This window comes from Ambystoma mexicanum, chromosome 12 (assembly GCF_040938575.1).
Source record: "Ambystoma mexicanum isolate Mex_15411 chromosome 12, UKY_AmexF1_1, whole genome shotgun sequence".
Lineage (NCBI taxonomy): Eukaryota > Metazoa > Chordata > Amphibia > Caudata > Ambystomatidae > Ambystoma > Ambystoma mexicanum.
In genome coordinates, this window is record NC_090936.1 from 133,818,508 (window position 1) to 133,842,815 (window position 24,308).

At 48.9% G+C, this 24,308-nt stretch overlaps 1 protein-coding gene across 7 annotated transcripts in view; it reads left to right on the plus strand.

Moving 5' to 3' along the window:
* Positions 1–24,308, plus strand: part of NUP50 (nucleoporin 50) — a 431,487-nt gene that overhangs the window by 276,642 nt on the left and 130,537 nt on the right. For all 7 annotated transcript variants that reach the window (XM_069628169.1, XM_069628172.1, XM_069628173.1 and 4 more), the window contains one exon: positions 19,306–19,390. In XM_069628169.1, coding sequence (XP_069484270.1) covers positions 19,306–19,390 — 85 coding nt within the window. The remainder of the gene's footprint in view (positions 1–19,305; positions 19,391–24,308) is intronic.

Consider the following 24,308-nt stretch of genomic DNA (forward strand, 5'->3'; position numbering starts at 1 on the left):
ACAGCCGACCCCGCCAAGAAGAAAGTGGGGGGGCATCGGCTTAATCTTCAACTTCCCCACCGTACGGCGAGGGGAAGAAGCTGGACGCCATGGGACGAGTCATCTCGTCGGCGGCGACTACGATTAAGGCGGCCAACGCCCTAGCGATTGTCCGCTACGACATGGAATTGTGGTACAAGCTCACCCCCTTGTTGGACTTCCTCCCGGACGACAAGAGAGCAGAGGCCCTGGTGATCCTACAAGAGAGTGAGGTGGCGTCAGACCACGCCAGCACTGTGGCCACGGACATTGCTGACACCGGTTTCCGCCAGTTGGGCAACAGCATTTGCCTTCGACGGCAGGGGTGGCTCAAGGGGACGGATTTCCGCCAGGACATGCAAGCCAAGGTTTTGGACATGCCCTTCGATGGGAACAATCTGTTTGGAAAGACAGTGGATTAGTCGTTGCAGGCCATCAAGACCGACGCAGAGATGGCTCGGGCCTTGGGAATTCTGCTGCAACGGCGGCCGCCCTTTCGGAATTCCGGAAGCAAGCAAGGTGCCTCCAAAGGATTCGGCGGCAGCTCCTCGACCTACCGTCAGGCGGCCCGCTCCTCGTCGCAAGAAGCCTACAGGGGACGAGGCAAGTCAGGTGTATCTCGCCGTCGTCGCCAGGGAGGCCAAGGAGGCAAGGCTGCTTCCAAGCAAGACTGAACTGGCCGTTGCGTCGGGCCCCCACCGAAGCACCGCAGTGGGAGGCCGGCTGGCGAAGTTTGTCAGCGTGTGGGAGTCCATCTCCACCGACCGTTGGGTGCTGGATGCCCTGGCCCACGGGCACACTCTGGAATTTCTAAAGCAGTGCCCCCAAATTCCTCCAGTGGCCAGGAAGGAAAACCACGTCCCTCAACTGCTGTTAGAGGTAAGGGCGATGCTCAAAGGAGTCATCAAGCTCGTCCCAAATTGGCTCCGGGGCTCTAGGGTATACTCAAGATACTTCCTCGTCAGGAAGAAGACAGGAGGTTGGCATCCCATCCTGGACTTGCTTCGGCTAAACAAATGCATCAAGGCACAGAAGTTCCGGATGGTCACCCTCCAGCATGTGCTGGGCCCGCTGAAGGAAGGCGACTTCCTATCGTTGTTTGATTTGGAGGATGCGTACATTCACATCCCCATCCTAAAAGGACACCGAAAGTTTCTCAGGTTCGTAGTCCAAGGGCGGCACTACCAGGTCAAGGCCCTCCCGTTCGGATTGAAGTCGGCGCCCAGGGTGTTCACCAAGTGCCTTGCACCAGTGGCGGCGCGGCTGCGCCTGCAGGGGATCCACGTATACCCCTACCTGGACGACTGGCTCATCCAAGCAGGGACAAGGGAACTCGCCGTCGAACACACAGCAAAGACCGTCCGGCTGCTTATGGACCTAGGAATCTCCAACTTCCTCAAATCCCACCTGGTCCCATCGCAGGTCGCACTGTTTCTGGGAGCCAAACTCGATACAGTGGCGCGATTGTCCTCACCGTCTGAGGAAAGAATGCAGGCCATCCTGGGCAAGGTACAGCGTCTGCTGGCCACGGACGTGGCCAGAGTGAGGTCCATCAAGTCTCTTCTCGGGATGATGTCCTCTTGCATCTCTCTGGTGTGCCTGTGCAGGCTTCGGATGTGCCCTCTGCAGGAGTTCCTCGATGCCCGTTGGATGCAAGCGACGGGCAGCTTCCAGGACAAGATCTCGCTCAACGAAGTATTCCGCCAAGCAATTCGATGGTGGGGCACGCACGTGCATCTCGTGGTGGGCACGGACTTTCAGACCCCGGCATACCAGGTGACGGTGATGACGGATGCCTCCCTGGAGGGGTGGGGAGTGCCCACCGGAGATCTTCACGCGAGAGCCCTGTGGCTCCCGGAGGAGAGGCTGCTCCACATCAACATACTGGAGCTCAGAGCAGTGTTCTGGGCCCTCAAGTCATTCCTCCCGTCCCTCAAGGGCAAGGTGGTGAGGATCTTCACCGACAACACCACCACGATGTTCTACATCCAGAAGCAGGGAGAAACCAGATCCCCCAGTCCTGTTCAAGGAAGCCCAGGATCTGTGGCACTGGGCCGTTGCCCAGGGGATGTTTCTGGTACCTTTTCATCTAGCAGGGATAAAAAACACCATCGCCGACTCAATCAGCAGGGAGCTGCGCTCGTGCCACGAGTGGGAACTACGCCAGGATCAAATGGATCAACTCTTCCGGCGATGGGGCAAACCCCAAATTGACCTGTTCGCGACGGCGACGAACTCCAAGTGCCAGAGGTTCGCCAGCAGGTTCCCCCAGCTGAGGAGCATGGGCGATGCTTTCTCGTTCCCTTTGGACGGCCTGTTCCTGTATGCATTCCATCCTTTGCTGCTCCGGCTCATCAACCAACTGTAAGAGATCCCGGTGCAGGAGGATCCTCGTCGCACCGAGGTGGCCGAGACGGATATGGTTCCCGGACCTTCTGGACTTGTCAGCGTCCCCACCAGTCAAACTGTCGACGGATGCAGATCTCCTCTCCAGAGAAGGAGATGCCATTCTTCATCGCGACCCGGAGTTGCTGAACTTGCAGGCCTGGCTCCTGCAACACTAGAGTTTGGAGGGTACGATATCCCGGCTGACTTCAGAGAGGTTCTTGCAAAGGCCAGGGCGTCCTCAACTCTCAAGTGCTACGGACACAGGTGGAAGAGGTTTTCTGTCTGGTGCCATGCACAGAAGATTAAACCTCTACGGATTACAGCCCCTCAAGTGCTACCATACTTGCTGTCGCTGGACTAGCTCATACTTCCATCAATATACATCTGGCAGCGATTTCCCGATAAACCCGAACTGCAGGACGGTCGTCCCTGTGGTCTCATCGCCTGGTGAAGGAGTTAATGAAAGGACCGTTTCGATCGTTCCCACCGGTGAAGGCTCCAGCCCCGGCGCGGGGGCTCAACGTGGTGCTGACCAGGCTCATGGGCCTGCCATTCGAGCCCTTGCCTTTGGCTCCGTTGAAGTTCCTGTCGTGGAAGACGGCGTTCCTTGTGGCCATCACCTCTGCATGACGCATGGGAGAGATTCAGGCCCTCTGCTGCAAGTCTCCATACTTGACTTTACACGAGACGAGGGTAGTGCTGAGGGACGCACCCCTCCTTCATGCACAAGATGCCGTTGGACTTCCATCTCTACGAGCCCTTGGTGTTGCCAGTCTTTTTCCTGTCGCCTTCGTCGTCGACCGAGAGCACTTTGCACTCGCTGGATGTAGCTAGAGCGCTGAAGTTCTATGTGGACCGAACGTAGAGGTTTCGGAAGACATCACAGCTATTTGTGAACTTTGGATCTGTGAACCAAGGGAAGGCTCTCTCGAAAGCTTCCATTTCCAGATGGCTCTCTGGCTGCATCATGCACTGTCATCGGTTGGCAAACCGACTGTTGCCCGGCCGTCTGAGAGCCCATTCGACCATAGCGATCGTTGCTACCACGGCGTTCTTGTCTGGTGTGCCCCTGCTGGACATCTGCAGGGCTGCTACATGGAGGTCGACGCACACCTTCACGAGATTCTACTGCATCGACCGGGATTCCAGGGAAGAGTCCAGAGTCGGCGAGGCAGTGCTGCGCAACCTGTTCGCTTAAGGTGAGCCTGGTGAGGAGGTAAAAGATGCTTAATGTTGAGCCTTATGTAATGCTTAATGTTGAGCCTTACCACCTCCTGTGGTTGTGCATGGGTGTACGGCTATCTATTGTATTCATGAGCATGTGAATACATGCCAGACCCCGTGCTGGAGAAGGAACAAGTTACTTAACTGTAACTGTTCTCCAGCATGGGTCTGGCATGGATTCACATGCAAACCCTCCCTCCTTCCCCTATGCGGCTCTTCACTTGGTCATACTGCCACTTTACGTGCTACCAAATCTGATGGCTGCCAGGTCTCGGGGCTTGGGGAGAGAGGGCAGTCATTGGCTGGAGACAGTATGACCCAGAGACCAGTGATTGGTTACTACTAAGAAAGACAGATCAGAAACGAAACTGATACTGATTTTCTTTCTTTACCGAGGATTCCCAGCCTGACGACGGGGAATATTCATGAGCATGTGAATCCATGCCAGGCCCATGCTGGAGAACAGTTACAGGTAAGTAACTTGTTCCTTCCGTGTGGGGAGCACACTACCTTCACCACACAGCTTGTGGTCACAAGTGACAGCACAGAAACACATCATGTACTGGAACAATTGGCAGTTTTCAAGGCACTTCAAGCCTTCAAGAACCACCTGACAAACCAGTCGGTACAAGTCCTAACAGACAGCACCACCGCAATGTTCTATGTCAACAAGCAGGGAGGCACACTCACTCCAAATCGGCTCAGAAAATATGGATGTGGGCACTCAAACGAGGGATGTCCCTCTCCTCCCAACATGTTCCAGGGGTACTCCACACTCTAGTGGACTTTCTCAGCAGAGATCCTTTGCCAGAAGAACACAAGTGGCAGCTACACACATCTTCTTTCTGGGGCTACCCTTCGCTAGACTTGTTCGCCACAAGAGAAAACCATGTATGCCCAGACTTTGTGTCCAGGTTCCCCCAACCAGACTCAAAGGGGAACGCCCTGTGGATGTACTGGTCAGGGAAATATGCTTACGCTCTCCCCCCCCCCCCCCCCCGACTCCATTAATCAGCAGAATTGTGAACAAACACAAGGATCAGATGACTCCTAGTTGCTACTATGTGGGTGAGACAAGCGTGGTATCCACATCTGTGCAAACTGGCTGTGCGATCACATCAAACTCCTGTACAAGGTCAACCTGTTGACTCAGCATGGGGGGGACAACAATACACCCACAACCTCACTCTTTGAACCTAGCAGCATAGCTCCTGAGGTCATAGTTCGGTCACCTTAATCTTCCACAACAGTGTATGGATATCCTGAAAGAAGCACGTAAACCTAACACCAGACACTGCTATTTTCACAAGTGGAAGAGATTTGTCATTTGGTGCCAATGTAAGAAAATCAACGGCATATAATGTACTCCATCACACATTCTAACCTACTTGCTCCACTTTCTAGATTCAGGTTTAGTCTTTAATTCTCAAAGTCCACCTAGCAGCTTTATCAGCCTATACCACCCCTCAAAGTGAAGTCTCGTGGTGGAAAGTGCCAGTCATTAAGGCGTTCATGGAGGGAGTGAAGAGACTACCTCCACCAATCCCCCACCTGGCTGGGACCTAAATGTGGTACTAGCAAACCTCATGGGACCCCCCTTTTGAGCCTTTGCATCAACCTACCCTTAGACACATTACCTACAAGACTGCCTTCTTAGTGGCTATTGCTTCCATAAGAAGAGTCCGCGAACATCAAGCCCGGTCAGCGCAGGATCCTTTCTCCTCCAAATTTGTTTCCAAATTTCATGTAAACCAATCAATTGAGCTTCCGGCTTTCTTTCAGAAACCAACTAGCTCAGCTGAGGTCAAACTCCACACACTAGATGTTTGGAGGGCGGTTTTCTATTATGTAGACAAGACCAAACCGCTTAGGAAGACTGATCAACTGTTCGTCTCCATGGCTACAGGCAGACAAGGAGAACGTGTTTCCAAAAGAGCAATCTCCAAATGGATAGTCAAATGTATAAAAATATGCTATTCCTTATCAGATAAAACACTGCCTTCTATGCCAAGAGCCCACTCCACACTGGGTACTGGGGCTACTCTAACATTTATTGCAAATGTCCCCTTAGACAGCATTTGCAAAGCGGCCACATGGAGCTCAGTCACACCTTCACTCCGCACTACTGCATTGACACACTCCAAGATAAATACACAGGTGGGACAAGCGGTTCTAAAACATCCATTTGCCGCTACTCCTTATAACCCACCACCTTCTCATAACACAGCTCGCTAATCTATGCATAGCATGTGATCTAAGCAGATTACACAAGCATCAGAAGGAATACATTACTCCCCGTAATATCAATCTTATTTCTAGTGCTTGTATCTGCTTAGATTCACATGCACCCACTCTTCCTCCCCTGAGAGAAGGTGCATAGATGTTATGAGCTTCATCTGCTTGGGAACTCTGTACTCGCGCTACTCATGCTACCTCATGTCAGAAATATACAATCAGAGGGACCTACACACGTAAGGGATCATGGGTACAGGTGACGTCACACTAGGGGTAGTATTACTGGCACGTCCTATTTCGATGTCCATTTTCAAGTTTCGAAAACTGTAATACTCTGCAGCTTCCGCTAGATGTCGGCCTACGCATAGCATGTGAATCTAAGCAGATACAAGCACCAGAAATACAATTACGGTGAGTAATGTATTCCATAACCACTATCTGTGCCGAGATTCAAAACCGGTGTGGCCCAGGACCTCATTATGACAAGAAAATTGGCCAAGGTAATCTGGAATATGCCGTCTCGAAGGGGATTTACATGTGATGTCCAGAAGCACGATGTAAAAACCTGCTACGGATAAGATGTCAAAATAATAAACTCCGACCAGGAGTTGCGTGCACAATGTCCTGTGATAACTTTGAGCTCTTGCTGGAGATATTTATAGGCAGTGAAGGAACGCCTGACAGTTTAAGGAGCACACTTAGTCTCCCTCCTCCTCTCACCTGCCAAGATGCAGCTTTTCAGATTTGCTCCCATTGGATTACAGCATCCACACTTGGTTTTGTGGCACAAGGGTAGGCATAAAGGTAGGTTGTTCGTCAAAACTGTAATGCACCACAGTCGCAGCCACAACTACACAGTCCGATATAAGACCGGACTGCACTTTGTCCCTTTGTGGCTTCAATAGATGTTTGCAATGAACCAGGCAACCAACAGAATCATGTCAACAAGCGTCCTACATCCCCACTGCAAAGCCAGCCTCTCAAATTGCCACGGTTGAGGACAGTCACAGGCAGCACTCTGATCAAACTTTGTGGATACACAAATTAGTTACAGCCTGCTGGAGCGCCAAAAGTAGGCTGACCAGGAGGTAACTCCCCTGCAGTCGCCTACTCCTGCGCCCATGATCCCTGTGGACAACCTGTTGACCCAGGATCAGGGGACAACGCTGCACCCATGCCTTCAGAAGCTGAACTTAACCTTGACCAGGGGTGCATGAAAATACTCAGAGGCATGCAAGCCTAACACAAGGCACTGCTATTTTAACAAATGGAAATGCTTTGTGTTATGGTGCCAAACACGATCTCTTAATCCAACAGACCGTTCACCATCCACCATAGTCGTCTACTTACTCTACCGACTTAACTCAGGATTGATCTTTAACCCAAAGTACAACTGCTGCCCCTTTCTGCTTAAACCACGTCCCAGAGTAAGTTTTCATGGTAGAAGTGCCCATAGTTAAACCCTCAATCTCTAATCCTACTCCCAGCTGGGACCTAAATTTCAAGGCTCATGGAGGCCCCCTTTGAGCACATGCACAAAGCCAGCCTTAAATATCTTGCCTACAAGACTGCCTCCCTAATAGCCGTTACATCCATCAGAAGGATTAGTGAACTACAAGCTTTGTCAGTACAAAACCCCTTAGTAGTAATGCACAAAGACAAGGTGGTACTATGCACACATCCTTGCTTCTCACCCAAATTCATATCTAAATTCCATGTTGATCAAACTATAGAGCATCCTGTGTTTTTCCAGAACCCAACAAACGCAGCATTTGCAAGGCTGCCACGAGTTAAGTACACACTTTCACCCAACATTGCTGTCTGGACACACATTCTAGGGGTGATGCACAGATGGGACAAGTGGTGCTGAAACATCTTCGCAGCGCTACCGTCTAACCACCCACCTCCTACTAGTACTGCTTACTAATCTATGCAAAGCATGTGATTCTAAGTAGAACCACAAGTCTAAGAAGGGATACATTACTCGCTGCCATTCTGATGCTTGTATCTGCTTAGATTCACATGCGCCGCCCTCCCTCCCCTCTTGGAGTAGAAGATGCCTGGGGAAAAATCATAGATCTTTCACACCGGATGGTCTCTACATACACTCACTCTTGTCAAACAAATAATCTGAGTGACCTTGATGTGTGCTGGATCATGGGTACCGAGTACATCACAATAGGGCTAGCATTAGTCACACCCTGTCAATGTCCCTAGTCGAACTTCAAAAACGTCATGTGCAATACTCCAACTTCCGCTAGATGTTGGCCCATGCAAAGCATGTGACGCTAAGCAGAAACGAGCAGCAGAAATAATAAATATATTATGGCGCAGAATGTGACACGCGTAGATGGTACAGAGCTGTGCTGCACCCCCCGGTGGAGAACAAATATTCCTGAAGGAATCTAGTGCTGGCCGTATGAATATCATACATGAGGAATCTGTAGGCGGAGCATTAATCAAAAAGAACATTACAGCAAAGTTATTTTAATAATAAAAATATTTCATAATAATTTTGTGTGAAGCTAACCTTTTAACGCTCAATGGACTACTACCGCCAACCACAGCTGACTCCTTTCTACCCCTCTGGATCCAATGCACGACCAGCAAATCCATCCCAAGGTTCTTGGAGCCCTTTATGCACCAGTGTGTCATCAGTGAAACCGAAAGTGGTCACCCAACACTGAACGGCGACTGCCTCTGAAAACTGCCAACGGCTTGCCGTGGAGCTGCTTTTTTGGTCCCAGTGTATTGGGCCCTGACTCTGCTGTGTGCTTGCATGCCTCTTCATTGAATTCTTGATCCCTGTGCCCCCTATTCAGCATCGGAAGTCTTCTGTGGCTCACTCTACTGAAACACCCCAACCGGGAACTTTTCCCTACCAAAAATTGCCTCAAATCTGCATTACTGCTTGTTCTTTGGTCTCTTGCTACTTCCTGACCTAGTTCAGAAAGGTGCATTTGCTTACCTGCTACTGTTTTCTTTTCTAGGAAGGCCTTTTACTGAACTCTGCTAATGTATTGACAGTTTACTTCCATAAGGCATTGTAGCATCTTTTCTTACATGCAAGTGTAGGTATTTTTATTGTTGCCCTTTCCTATATAATGAAGCGCAGGAGGTGCTGCGAACAGCGTTGCGAGCATATATCACCACACGGCCCCAACGCTGTGAGGTGCAGCAGTGCACTGACTGCTCCCCCCCTGGGTCTCACGGAGGGTGCTGCGGGGTGACTGGAGATCCGTACTGAAGGGGACCAGGCGAGTTCCAGGATTGGCGAGTGAGCTGAGCGGCGGGTGCAGCCACACTGACACCCTTCAAGTTGGGTCTGGTTGGTTGCGACGGCGGGGAGCAGAGCCCGCAGGAAGGCAGGAGAACGTTTGCCTAGTGAGGTATGTGGAGGCTTCCCAGCAGCAGGGGCTGTGGGCACCCAGGGGCTGTAACTGCGCAGGAGCGCGCTGATGGCCATGCAAACAGGAATTCATGGTCGGACATAGCAAAACCACGTTGGAAGCATAGACCATCTCGGCTGGCACTGGAGCGGTTGATGCAGGATGCTCCGGAAGGGCTTTGTCGGACTGCCGTTTAAAGGAAAGGTTGTGAGCAATAAACCATTCCATGATGGGGATACCTTGAAGGTTGCCCTAATACCCAGCTTATAAATGAACAGGCGGGCCGGGGATTCAACTGGCTTTTTGGAACTTCGAAGTGTCGGCCACACATAACTTTAACCTAGAGCAGGAACCGTGGTCATCGGCCCCCATGCACAGCACTATACGCAAGAGGCGAAAAGGCTCCAGGCTCCTGGAAGGGCAAGCATGTAAGAATACTCTGAGCACTAAAAACTGGGTGCTGATAGCCAGTGCATTGAGTGATGGGATGCTGCGGGTTCCCCTGAGGCTATTACTGACCCTGCCCTCCATGAGATGTACACAGCACAAGTGGGAGCAAGCGGAGAGGGGAGCACAGAGCAGCGAAGCCATTCGCCTTGAAGGAAAGTTGTTGGTTTGGCACCATTTTGACACACTAAGACTCGAGCACACAACAGTGGCCTCGCTTTCTGGAACCAGGGCACTAACCAATAGCATGCACACCCCTTCCGGTTTTTACTAGTTGGAGGTGCGTACTAAAAGACAATCTGTGCTGCTGGCTGTAAAAATTGCATTATAGGGAATTGCAACCCCTGACACAGCGAGCACTGGTGCCTAAGCGGGCCATGGGCAACAATAGGCAGTGACCCGACACCCAGTGGTCACTTGCAGGATCCAGGGCGCAACTGACAGAGGAGTAAGATGGGCTGCATCACACAACTAAGGCCCGGAGCCGCAGCTGGAGGGGGTGGTATGCGGGGGTGGTGGGTGGGGGAGTGCCATGTCCCCAACGAAAGGGAAGAAGACAATCATGGACTCCTTTGGTGGTGCAGCCAGGTCTCTCGTTTCGACAAAGTGGCACCACGGCACAGAAAACGGATGGGGCACCAGAAGCGAGCAATAAGGAAGATCAGGTACTTGCGGCAATAGCCGCGCTGTGATCGTCTCTCAAGACAAGGATTGATGTGGTCAAAGTTGATATGCAGCTAATCGGCAGGATGTACGCAATCTGGTGGAGAGGGTTACAACCGCTGAAACTACTTTGAAGGAGACCAACAAGACCACAAAAGATTTGCTGACATGGCTGGAGGAAATGGAGAGAAGAAACACGGTGCTGGAGCTCGGTTCAGAGGACGCGGAAGGGCGTGCTAGATGGAACAACGTCCGATTGCTGGTAATTCCTGGTTGCCAGACATTTGGTCGAAAAAAATTGGTCGACCAGACAAATGGTCGAACCAATTTGGTCGAAAACCAAATGGTCGAAATTTTTTTTTATTTTTTATTTTAACCCTTTTTTTGGGGGGGGGGTCCCCCCCAACCCCAACCCCCTTTTTTTCTCTAAACACCCCTTTTTTAACTAAACGAAAACCCGAAAAATAAATATATAAATAAAAAAAAAATTCGACCAAATTGCAGTCGACCAGTTTTTTTTCGACGAGTTGACTGGACACCGTAATTCCTAAGGGGCTGGAGGGCCCGAACCCCACAAGGTACGTGGTGAACCTTTTCCTACACGAAGTAGGGGCTGGCAACCTATCACAAGGAGTTGTGGTGGAGAGGGTGCACCGATCCCTGCAGAGGAGGCCTCCGCTGGGGGTTATACCCTCGCCGATGATGGGAAAAATATTGAACTTCCAGGACAGAGAGATAATACTGACATTTTCACAGGAAGGAGGGGCAATATAGAGACAATTCTAAAATTGAGATCTACTCGTATTACACACTGGCGGTCCAGAAAGCCAGGAACTCCTTTGTCCCAGTGAAAGCCAGGCTGAGACGACTCAACATTAAATACATGCTTATGTACCCGTTGAGACTTAGTCATATATGAAGGCAAGGCGATCTTCCTTGAGACTCCGGCCGCAGCAATCATGTGGCGATCAACCTAGATGACAGCGCAGAGCCGGTCACACGGCAAGTGAGTTGAACCACAAGGAGGAACAGGGGGCTGGGGAGAGGGGTGGGGGGCAGCAGGAAAATCCTGAAGTTCTTATCATGGGTTACTGGGTTTGGATAAAAGGGCGAGTGAAACTGCTGCGATAGACTGTAGCCTGGACAGGGGCGACGTGTAGCCACCGGACTCTGGCTTGAAGGTCTACCCCATACACAAACTGGTGTTCTCCTGTTGCTGACACCCATTTATCTCGAATCCTGTGGCCTGGATAGGGTACATGAGTGCAGGAGCGTGTGAGCCTTGTGAGAAGGTAACAGCTGCGGGGTGCAAATGTTTGATTTTATTTGTTTGGTTGTTAAGTTCTTCTCGCAAAAGGGTAACAGATGGGGGAGGATTAGCGTTTGGTACAGATCAGAGTTATAAGGCCAAAGGGGATTGGTGAGATGGTCGGGAGAAAGGAGTGGCGGTTGTTGGACACTAGGGGGGTGGTGGAGAGTTGATACTTACTTATGGCTTCCACCATTAAAGTATTAATGTGGAATGTGAGGGTGGATGGGCACATACTTGCACAGAAACCATGTGAGATCCTTCCTCTTTAGGAAGAAAGTGGACATCACATTGGTACTGGAGACCCACCTCAGGAAGTGTGAAATGGTAAGTGGGCGAACGCTAGGGGTCTGGTGGTTGGGGACAAGGCTACAGGGTGGCTTACTCCAAATACGCTAGAGGGGTATGTACGTGGATTAATGCTACAGTGCTCTTTTGGTTGCTGGGGGTGGAGGCAAACGTGGAAGGGAGATACCTTGATGTGTTCAATGAGGCCCCTCAGGATTAAGTATGTATAAACCACTCCTATTTTCGCAATCACGGTATCCCGTCACACCTCCACATAAGTGCGAAGATGGTGCCATACTGAGAAAGTTCTCTGATTTGGGGCTGGGACGTCAATTGCGTCTGGGACTTGAGTTTGGACAGGTCGCTACCACCTGTGAGCAGCGCAGCGCCAGCTCCTTAGACTACCTCTTTGTGGGCAAGACGCAGATGGCAGATATAGTTTAGACACAGTACCTGGGGCAGAACAATCGCAGACCACTCGCTGTTAATAATGGAGTAGAAACCACTGGGCCCTAGACCTCCCCGCCCCCCCCCACCTCCAAATACCGCTGTGGCGTATGCCCACCGATGCATTGACAGACCAAGCTTACAGGGACGGGCTCAGGACTAGATTGGAGTACCTGGAACGTAATGTAGGCAGTGTGAAGGAGTGGGGTACAGTCTGGAAGGCGATGTGGTGATGAGTAGGGAGGCCATTGCCAGTGCGGGTGGTATCAGGAAAACATTCAAGGGACCTGGAGAAATTAGAGAAAAACGTCAAAGGGAAGCCCGAATGACCGCACACCAGGCGGAGGAGCTAAAACTAGCTGAAGACCGCAATGGCTGTCAGGAGACCTGGGGGAGACTGGCTAAATTTGATTTATATGGTGAAAAGCGCTAGGGCGCACGCAGAAGGTGATGAGCCTCGTCTTGGCTGTGCAAAAGGGAATACCTGAGACACTTAACCACTGAACTTGAGGGTAAGGAGGGCACCATAGTCCGGACACAGCAAGAAATTAATTACACATTTGCTGAATATTACTCAACTTTACAAACCTGAAACTCTGGTCCCCCAGGAAGACATATTGGGCACCCTGGCGGAAATTGGGCTGCCCTGGTTGAGTACAACACACTGGGTCACTAGACCAAGACAACCTTTTACAAAACATGCAAAAGAAGTGACCCTTATACTCCACAAAGTCTATCAGGAAGCCTACGCGAAAGGGAAGCTTATGGCGAGTATGAGGGAAACCTTAGTGATTCCAATCCCTAAACCTGGGAAAGCTACTGATAACTGTCTCTTATCGACCATTGGCTATGCTAAACTATGAAATAAAGCTACTGACCACCCTATTGGCTGGGCAGTTGCATAGGGTGATCGGAGGCCTAATACACGGGGACCAAAATGGTTTTATCCCTGGATGAACCACAACCATGAACCTGCGCTGACTGCATGTCATAGCACAGACCGCTGACTCCAGGAGTGTTGCTGGACGCAATAAAGGCTTTCGATTCCCTGTACTGGGAGTGGTTACTTGCTGTATTATGAGAGTTCAGGTTTGGCGAGCAGTTTATTAAATGGGTACACATCTTATATGCTGAACCACTGGTGAGGGTGAAATCTGGAAAATTTGTGTCCCCAATTTGAGAAATACAGAGGGGGTACCAGGCAGAGGTGCCCGTTGTCGCCCATGCTGTATGTCCTGGCGTTGGAGCCAGTAGCATTCTACTTACGGAATAGTTTCCAGAAGCGGGCATTTGGGGGATGGGGTTGCGCATCTGATTTCACTCTACGCAGATCATGTACTCCTGTACCCGAGGGACCTGCATCTCAATATGCCAGTGATGCTAGACGTACTAGATAACTATGCAAGAGTGTCGGGAATCTGCTTTAGCAAAGTGAAGTCATGCATATTCCCGCTTGCAGACCGGAGGGTGGGACAAAAGGGATTTACCAGAGGTGGGGCTCCCATGGCAATTAGATTTTTTCCGGTATTTGGGGGTGAATATTAAACCCACACCAGAAATGCACAAGGCTAAGACCGCAAGGGTAGTGAAAGGTCTGAGGAAGTACATTACTTTTTGGCCCAAATTACTGTCGTCATTGATGGGGAAACCAAAAAGATAATTTTGATGAGATTCTTGTACTTTTTTTGTGAATGTCCAATACTGCATTCAAGCAGTCTTCTTTCGCACGTTGGAAACAATGCTGAGTGAATTCCTATAGGAGACCGCCAGTCATAGATTTGCCATTTCAACCTTATACCTGCCACATAGAGAAGGGGGACGCAACTACCAGACCTGGAAAGGTTTTACCTAGCAGCACAACTCCGCCATGTAGACGAGACTACCTCGGAAACCATGCTGCTGCAGAAATTAGTTGGCCCGGCTCATCTTAAGAAGATATTGTGGCTACCACCAGGCGGTCTAGGTAGCACACCCATGATGGTGGCACTGGGAGGTCAGGTGTGGCGAAGGACCCTGAAACTATTGCAGCTTGAGCGCCCATACTCACCTGAAACTCCAATAGCGGTGGATGTCTGTAGGGACAGAGGATTTGATCAGGATTATGCATTGGGAAAGCTGGGGAGTTTACACATGGGGTGACCTGTACGTGGAGGGTGTGTTCAGGGAGTTTGAGACACTGATCCAGCAGGAAGGACTGCCCAAAGGGCAATTCTTGTGGTACCAGAGGGTGAGGAGTGCTGCAAAAGGGAGATCGAAGATTGTCCGCAGGAACCAGCTGCAAGCCCCTTACTGACCAAGGTGATGGCTGGAGAGCTGTATCCAGATTGTACGGCCAATTCGCAGATAGACCTAACCCTGAAGGTGCAGCACTGAAAGCAAGCTGGGAGGTGGACTTAAGAGAAGACATGTCCAGGAATTCCTGTTGCAAACTATTCAGCTAAATCCCCCGTACCTCACTTATATGACGCCACATAGAGTAGCCAAATTCAACATTAGCGCACAACCAATATGTCCCTGGTGTGGCTTGACAAAGCAGATTTTTAATGCATATGCTCTGGGAATGTGTGCAGGGATTCTGGGTGAAAATTGAACAGGCATGCAGAATGGCGGGAATAACACTTTTTTTTTTTTTTCATGGTTTATTCAAACCTTTAAAAAAAAACACGAGATTTTCATCCCTCCCTCCAATTCTTCTCTTTTCGTTCACATGCTTGAAAGGGGTCCTTTAACACAAGTAGTACTTGCTCGCGTGCCTCCTGATACAGAAGACCCCAGTTTGCATGCCTCCGTTATCTCATTTTCGGCATCCAAACCAATTTTTATCAATCGCAGAAGATTTGTTAAGGCAAATAGGACTGCTTTATTATGTCCTTCGAAGAACGCATTGCACCGGTCTTCTGAACTCATGAGCTGATACTTATTAATCATTTGCCCAAAGTATCGCTTTCTTTGTTAGTCAAAAGCTGGACAAAACATTACCAGGGGTTTGAGGGTCTCCTTGTTCTTCTTGCAGAATCTGCACGAGGGGTCAATGTCGGCATACTTCTCCCAGGTCCTCAGACGCTCTTTTGTTGTTAACAATTTCAATCTGAAGCGCATATACAGGGCTCTTGAATACTGATCTGGAAAGCAGGTTAAATAAGTATGTCGCTGGCCATATGCTTTGGCTTCTGCCGGGGCCTCATGCATCAGTTCTGATTTTACTCTTAGGTCACAAGTGTTTGTCTAGTCCGTTCTCCATATTTTTGTCTTTGCAAGATCTGGGTTCTCTAGTAGTGTTAGTAGGCTGATGTCGTACTCCTTCAATAGAGCTTGGCATACTAAATTCCATTCAGATAGTGTAGTGTGAGCCATGGCGCTGTCGGGCTTGTGTAGCAATTGGAACTGTAACACAGGAGTTTTGACCATCGTTTTTCTAAACAAGCACAGTAAGTTCCAAGTGACTCTTGCTTTGAGATGAGGCCCAGTTCGTACCGTAGACCTATAGTAGAGGCTCCCTTTGGAAGCTGCAGAACTCTGGTCCAAAAGATGTTTTCAATTGAGTTCCACACAGTACTAGGACAGCCGAAAGCGTTTTCCCCGTCATAGATGAGAACAGGTACCACTTTTGTTAAAAAAAAATGTAATGGTCGGTCTTAGAGAAAATTTTCCACATTTTTTGTTAATCAGTAATGCTTGGCATGCCATCTGCCGGCATTTTGCTTTTTGCGGCGGCGATCAAGGGTGCATCATTTCTACCGGCACTGATCTTCATGCCTAAATAGATGGAGTTCTTTACGATTTGCAGACGCTCGTTTGCTAAGTACCAGCTGAACTTCTGTTTCCGTCGCTTCGTTCCTTGTAGTTTCTCAAAAGTTAAAATGTCACATTTATGTTTATTAATTTGAAGACCATTAGAAGTTATATAGGAATCAAGACAGTTCAGTTTTCGCTGGAGCCCTATGGGGGTCAAATCTATCAGAATAAGGTTGTCTGCATAGACTAAATAGTCAGTGGGTGACCTATCAATTTTTGGAGGAAACGTGGCTACTCCGTCAAATGCTTGCTTTATGTCAGATATAAAGAGGTTGAAGATAGTTACAGCCAACGGGCAACCTTGTTTCACTCCTTTATATGTCCCGATTTCGGCAGACAGCGTGCCTTTCTCATCCAGGATGATGGAAGTGTCCGTATGTAGGTCTCGAATTGCGTCGACTAAGCTGGGAGGACAATTCCATCTAATGAGTTTTCTCCACAGCATCTCCCTGTTTATACTATCGAACGCTTGTGACAGATCGATCAGGGCCAAATAGATCTTCGAATTTGACCTCAATGCTTCCATCTTTAGGAGGTTCAACAGCAGCAAGTTTAGACCACATCCTACTCCTTTTACAAAGCCCGCTTGTCTGGGGTCTACATGATTATGTTCTGCAGCCCATTTCAAAAGTTTGTGTTGCAAGAGGCTGGCGTAGATCTTTCCTAAAACGTCGAGCAGCGCTGTGGGCCTGTAATTATTTGGATTCGTTCGGTCCCCTTTTTTGATAATTTGGACCACTACAGCGCTTTTCCACGACTTTGGGGTTGAGCGGCTCTTGATGACTCTGTCAAACAAAATTACACAAAAATCTGTCCATGCTTCTGGATTTTTCTTAAGCGTGAAATTTGTTAGGCCATCGGGTCCAGGTGCTGTGGAGTCTCGCACCTTTTTAATTGCGTGAAGGATGTCAGCACGTTTAAACACCAGGTCCCATACTTTTGTCTCCATTGTTTCCCAGGCTGTATCATATGTATCTTTCGAGTATAGGTTTGAGTAAAATTCACTATCTGCTTGGAAACCGAAAGAATGCATATTGGGAGCATATCCCATGATTGGCAAATTCAGACACATTGTGAAATGAATGGACATGGCATGCATACTGGCTAAGAGAGTTATTGCATTAGCGTGGAAATCGGCCAAGGGCCTGCAATACCCACGCTGGTGCAGGGAATTTGAAGACTGGGCAGAAAAGGAAACGAGACTATGGGATAGTGCTTCTGTTAGCGCAGCAGCGGACCCCAGTGCAAGTTAGGAATCCTGGAAATCACTGCTGTGGGATATGTTCCACCCTTCAGATGACCAGCCCCCATGAGTGTCTGTAAACTATGCTTGTATGGGTATATGTCTATTGCTATGTCACTTAATGTATACTACAGACCTATGGACTAAAGTGTAAACCCACAATGGACTCCACAGATCCTGAAATGCGTCCCTGATAACTCTGCGCCAACTATAAAAAGATTCAATAACCTATTGTACCTGTTAAGTGAAGACTATTTGTGTTACTTCTATTGTGGTTGTTCACGTACTATTGGCATGCGTTAGCGAGAACTGTATTGCTGTTAGAGACAACTGATGCCATGTTTCTTGGACTTATACTAAAAATGCCAATAAAATACTTTAAAAAATAAATGCAAAGTGTGTACTGCACCTGTGTACTGCACCTGTGAGCCACCTACTGCTGGACTGCTCTGTCACAACTCCCAGTGAGGGAGCCCGGTGAGCCTGGTGAGCATCACTAATAGTTCCCAAATCGGGAAAATCCACTTAACAAACCCTGACCACTGGTCTGAAATTTTCCTTAACACTCGGCTGTTCATGAGGAATGCTGCAGTGGGGAGGGATCAAGGATGGCTCTATAGAACCATTAGCTTTTAAGCCTTGAATAGAAAATTCACTTTATTTATTCTAGGCAATCTGATCCCCAGGACATAGTTCATGAATCATTCCAAATACCAAATTTAAAACGCTATGGCCCTCATTAGTTTTGCTCGTATCCCGACGGTAATTCAGGTGGGATACTGGCAAAACTTGCTTGCCTTTGCCACCACTGGTATTACTGGGATATTATGGGCGTCGGGGACGCCAGTAAATTCCCATTCCATCGTGCCATTGGACTCCATGGATGGGATTTCCGGAATTATCGGCGCCATTACTGCCAGTGATTGCGACATTTATTTGCTGGTTGGAGCCTGAACTCCTGGCACGTCAGGCCTCTGGTAGATCACTGCCCCCACCAGCTAACTTCTTTCCCTGGCCCTAAGAAAATGCTGGTGTCGGAATTGCATTGTGTCCAGACCAGGTCATATGAGCGTCAAATGTCTCACTAGGGAGCAGCGGACATGAAATCCCCATATTACAGGCTGGAGCTTGATTGCTTTAAACATGCTCTTATCAATGCACAATTGAGCTCTTTGCAAGTTCAAAGTTTGTTTTATTTGTGAGGGGAGTTGGTAAATGACCTACCATGCATAATTGCTTAAAGACTGATGTTTACAGCATTACGACTTCAATACGCCAGGGGGATTACTAGTATGGCATTTCTCCAACTATTACTGGGATCTACAACCTTTGGGATCTGGATAATATGGAGTGCAACTTCCACCAACCCTTGTCAGCATAGCCGGTGGAGAGGAATGTGGGGTTCGTAGTCCAAAACACCTGAGAGCCTCGGGTTACAGACACGTAAACTGAGACCCTGTAGCATCAAATCATGGTTTTTGCCGCCTTAGAACTGGCTAGCAAGAGTCAGAACTGCCCTAAAATCCAGGATGCTATTTGCTTTAAATGTTATAAGTTGTGTGCAGTTAAGTATCCTCTGAATGCTTTTGAAAGTAGATGGGATGTTGACCTTGTTCGAAAGTGTGAAGTGAAAATCATTGAGTAATTCTTTGCTTACAGGTTTTCGATATTACCCATGTATTTCATTCTTCAAGCGAAGTCCATAGAAAAGGTGACGGTTCACCATGAAGTATAGTATGGAGACTGGTTAACTCTTGTGTACTTAACCGTTTTCCATTTGTTTTTTTTTTATGCGTACGTCAATACCTGCTGCTTTAAAACCTTTTTTTTTTCTTCTTTTCTTTTTACTACCATAACAGAGAAAGACGGGAATGAGGACAGTGAGGAGCCGCCAAAAGCTATTGTCAATGAAGTTAAAGAAGATGATGCCTTTTATTCCAAGAAGTACGTTTTTAAAAACATGCCTTTTAAATGTTTTGTCTGGTTCGGCAGTAGGGGATTGCAGTGTCGGTAGGCACAATAAGGCAGCACTTCACTCATCAAGCCTTGAAGGATTTTCTACTTGGGCTCCAGGAAATGAAATACTTGGAACATCCCCTTGTTTGTTTTAGTCGTTGCCATCACCAAGAAGTATTACTTGGACCCCGTTGTTGCATCCATATTGAAAATGTGTTAAATGGAAAGCAAATACTTAACACAACACCACATCGCCTTGTAATGTAAAAATTAACGTATGCAATTCCATATTGTGCACGTATCATCGGAACACTGTTCGCAACCTATGACTATCCCTGAATAATTTTACGGTTTACTCTTGAAAAATTACCAAAGGGTCACTAATACAGCAATTCTTTTTACCCAAGTACATTTAGATAATCCCACACACAAGTCTCAATCATTGACAGATCTTTTTTGAAAACAAATCAGAGAACTACTTGGTGGTGGTGGTAGTAGTAGTAAACCAGTTTATACTTGGAACACAAACCATTAATCATTTTATTTTAAAATAATTTTTATCATTTCCACACACGACAAACAACAAAATCTGCAGTGCATGTCACAATATTCCAACCTTTAGCATATATCAATCAATGTCCACTGCCTACTCCCTGCCCACCCCCCCCCCCCAACTTGAGCCTATTCCATTCCGCCATCCTCAGTTTCTTCATTTGGGTTCTCTTTCCTTGTATCTTCCGCCGAGTCCTGGTCCATAGACCAGTCCTGGGCGGGCCCGAACAGAGTGGCTACTAGATGTTTCCAGGTAATCAGGGTTTCTGCTGCTGCTTCCCCTCCTTTATGCCCCGCCTCCTGCCATACTACTGTTTCTGCTTCTGTCCATTTCTGAAGGTCTCTCCACCAGATTTCCACGCTTGGTCTGCTACATGCCTTCCCAATTCTGCGCTTTGCAAGTATATATGCTAAATCCTTTAATTTGCTTACGTGTGTCCATCTCCTTGCTGTCGCTCCCTCCCTCGTCTTCATACAAGTGTTCATAATATTCAAGGAATTCAGTTTACTCGCTCTTGGGTGTCCACTATTTGCCCATTCTTCCCTGGTATTGCTCTAATCAGTGATCTGGGGGTCTCGCTTTTATACAACCAGGCCAGCATCCTCCCCGGTTTGTCGCCACCTGCATGCTGCCTCTACGTATTTTTTATAGTTTAGATTGCATAATCTTTTCCAATGTTTTACGCATTCCTGTTGCAGTTGGCCTATGGCTTCCGTTTCTTCCTTGGTGCCGCTTCCCTTGCTCATCATTGTCTCTAACTCGCTCTCCGCCTTCTGCAATTCCCTAATTATCCCTCCTTGCAGCCCTTTAGATTTGGCTATAGCTATTCCTCTCACCACGACTTTGAATGCTTCCCATAGTGTGCCGGCCGAATCAACACTCCCAGTATTGTCTTCAAAATAATGTAATCTCTCTTCTCTTAGGTCCTCCCTAAACATAGCGTCTTTTAGGGCCTCTGCTCTAAGCCGCCACGTTGGGATCCTAGCCCTTGGGGGACGGTATTGCCATATTGGGGCCAGTGGCGAGTGGTCCGACAGAACCCTTGCTTTGTATTCCGTTTGTGTTATTTCCGCCATGTCTTGTGTGGCAAACATGTAGTCTATCCTCATATACAAATTCTGAGGGGCGGAGTAATGCGAGTACTGTCTATCTTGTGGGTGTTGTACCCGCCATGTATCCTCTAGCCGGTAATCTATCAGCAAAGTCTTCAAGGCTCTGGCCGCAGGGGCGGGCCTGTCTGCTTTCCTGTCTGACCTATCTACCCGTGGGTTTAATGTGCAGTTAAAATCACCTCCCCAGATCACTGCTTCCCTCAAGTACGGGCACAGTTTGTTTAGGGTCTAGAAATATGACACTGTGTCCTGATTTGGGGCATATGTGTTAATAATACATTTCCACCAACCCCTGTATTGCCACCTTCCTCCCATCCTCTTCCGCTGTGGATTGCAGTAACGAATGGGACATGCGGGGCTACCCAAGTAATCACTCCTCTGGCATAGGCCGAATACGTTGCTCCATAAACAGTCCCCTTCCACTTCTTCTGTATTACCCCCAATTTTTCTTTTGTAAGGTGAGTTTCTTGTATTAAGGCTATATCTATTTTCTGCCGCCTTAAATGCATCATGACCTTGTTTCTTTTTAGGTAGCTATTAAGCCCTCTCAGGTTCCAAGAGATTACCTTAAGTTCCCCCATCTTTCAACCATGTCACGCCTCCTCCCCTGTGTCCCTTCCCCTGCTGCTTAAAGCACCAATTTTCATGTACGTAGGCTCTTTCCCCTTCCCATGTACGTAGGCTCTTTCTCCTTCCCAAACTACCCACAACACCGCAACTTCCCCAACTTTATTCCCTTCCCAACCCCAACTTCCAATCCCCAACAATTGCCCAGCTCCATCCCTGGATCGCAGGCTACCCCGCATTTAGTCCTGCCCTGGCTAGCCCGGTGCAAGAACACAGCAGGTGGTTGCCACTCTAATGGCAATCTATCTAGTCTATCTACTGGGGTATGAGTTGGGTACTAAACATCTCCTGCATCAATGCTAGTGTATGCTTGGCCGCCTTCTACATTGCCCTCTTGCTAGCTGCCAAGCACAAGTCTATATTCCAGTCCCAGTGTCATTATTTATACAGCACCTCAATCTTGTTGACTGCCACCTCACTTGCCCTTTCCGCTGTCTTGGTGGTCGCCCGTTTCCAGCGGGCCATTCTGTGCATCCAACCATGCCATAGCTTCCTCTGGGGTTTCAAAAAATAAGGCTTTGTTTTTGTGGAAAATCTTCAGTTTTGCCGGGTACATCGGCATGTATTTATAGTTTGCCTCGCGCAATCTTGTTTTCACCATGCCGAAGTTCAGCCAGCGTCTTTGCACCTGGAGTGTATAGTCTGGGTATGCTGTTATGTCTGCTGATGCCCTCCGGATTGTGCCTCCTTTCCGAAAGTGTTCTAGAATCTTTTCCCCGTCCTGATAATTTAGTATTTTGGCAATGATCGGCCTTGGGGGAGAGAGGGTGGGCTCCCTGTGCTGATCTTCGTGTCAATGCCCGATGGGCCCTTTCCACTGCGAACCCCTGTGTCGGTGCCCCTCAGTCTATTTCTTGCAGCAGCATGTTTTCAATATAGTCTGTGGGGTTAGGGCCTTCCCCGCCTTCCGGGAGCCCTATTATGCGTAGGTTATTTCTTCGGGCCCGACCCTCGGCTTCCTCGGCCCTGTTCTCCAGGTTACTCACTTGCTGGCGCAGTGTATGGATCTCGGAGGCATTCGCCTTCCTAGTGGTAGTACCTCTTTTTCCAGAACACCTGTGCGCTCTATCGCTCTCACATCTTGGCGCAGAAGAGTCACGTCTACTTGCACCGCGTCGATCTTGTGTTCTAGTGACGTTTTGAGACTTGCCATCGCTGCTTCGAGCTTGGTTTCCCAAATGACCTTCAGGTCCGCTATTGCCTTCAAATTCTGTTGTTCGCTGCTCACTACTGTTGAGTCTGCCAGTGAGCTGCTCTTTGTTTTTAGCTTTATCCGTCTGTATTGGAGTTTTGGCATATTTATCCATAGTAGGTTGTTTTCCTTTCACTTTGGGTGCTTTGGCTGCCATCCTCACTTCACTTGATATGCTGTCCGCGACCTCCTGTGTTACTGTGTTCGTATCTTGAACTCGCAGTGACCTGGTGGCTTTTGGTTCTACCTGGGGTCCTGGACTGCTTCACTATGGGCCAAGGTGTACCACTGTGCACTAGCGGTACTACTGGACGTGTCTGCTCAGTGTGCTCCCGTGTCATACTCCTTTCTCCCAATTGTTGTGGTGGGTTGTGCGCCGCCGCTAGGCTTGGCGTGGCCTTGTTCGGTCTTGCTCCCCCAGGGGGTGTGGAGGCTTCTATGCCCCCATGATTCCTGTTCCATGCACTGACCGTTGGGTGTAAAGACCCCTTCTTTGTTCCCAATAACCGCCTGTAGGCGCTGCGGTGTATGTTGTGGGGGCAGACCGGTTATAAGCCAGCCTCCTCCTCCCCTCTTTATGGGGTCCGCTTCACTCACTGTCTTCCAGTCTACACACAAGCTGCCCTACACATCCTGCAGCAAGCTATTTATGGATGCGCATCAAAAAGAAAGCAAACGTTCCTGGTAGGTGCTCTCGTATGAGCCGACGTACTCCGGTGCAATACAATGTCATTATTGACATTTCGTTCGGCGTACGCTTGCCTACATAGTCAACATGTATTCCTTCAGCGCCGGGTGTGTAGGCTTATGTTACGCGGTACTCATGCCTCCGCTGTTCATAAAGCGGGTGCTGTGTGTTTCACCTCCGTCATCATTCTCCTTAACCCTCGGGCGAGCACCCTGACAAGCCCGTGCTGTCTGCTGTTTCAGGCCCGTTCTGGCCCAGGCTTCCTTGTCCAGTTGCGCTCTGTTTGCGGGTTGTTGAGAGGGGCCATATAATTGTCCTTCATGCTGATACATGCCGCACCATCATCCGCGCTGGCTGATGTCTCTGAGCCCTCCCGTTCGGACTCTCACTTGGCTGTTCATCCCGCTGACTTGTAAGTGCGCTCCGTATGTCTTCCGAGGATTTTGCTGCATCAGCATGTGTTCCACTATTCTTCTAGCATCGGTGGCCCGCTCGCTTTCCTCAGCTACTTCTGGCCGGCGGCTTCATCAGTTTCAGTTAGTTTCTCCTGATGCGCCGCCCTGCGCTGTACGGGCTACACTGTATCTTGGTCCTTTGTTCTTGCAGGCGGCCATTTTGGGTGTGAAGTCGCCAACCTTCCTGCAAGCCGAAAATGCTATTCTGTTCTTGTCAGATGGTCCGTCCCAAGTCTTGCATGGCTCATTGTGTGCCCCACATTCTCATGTAGCTGGGCC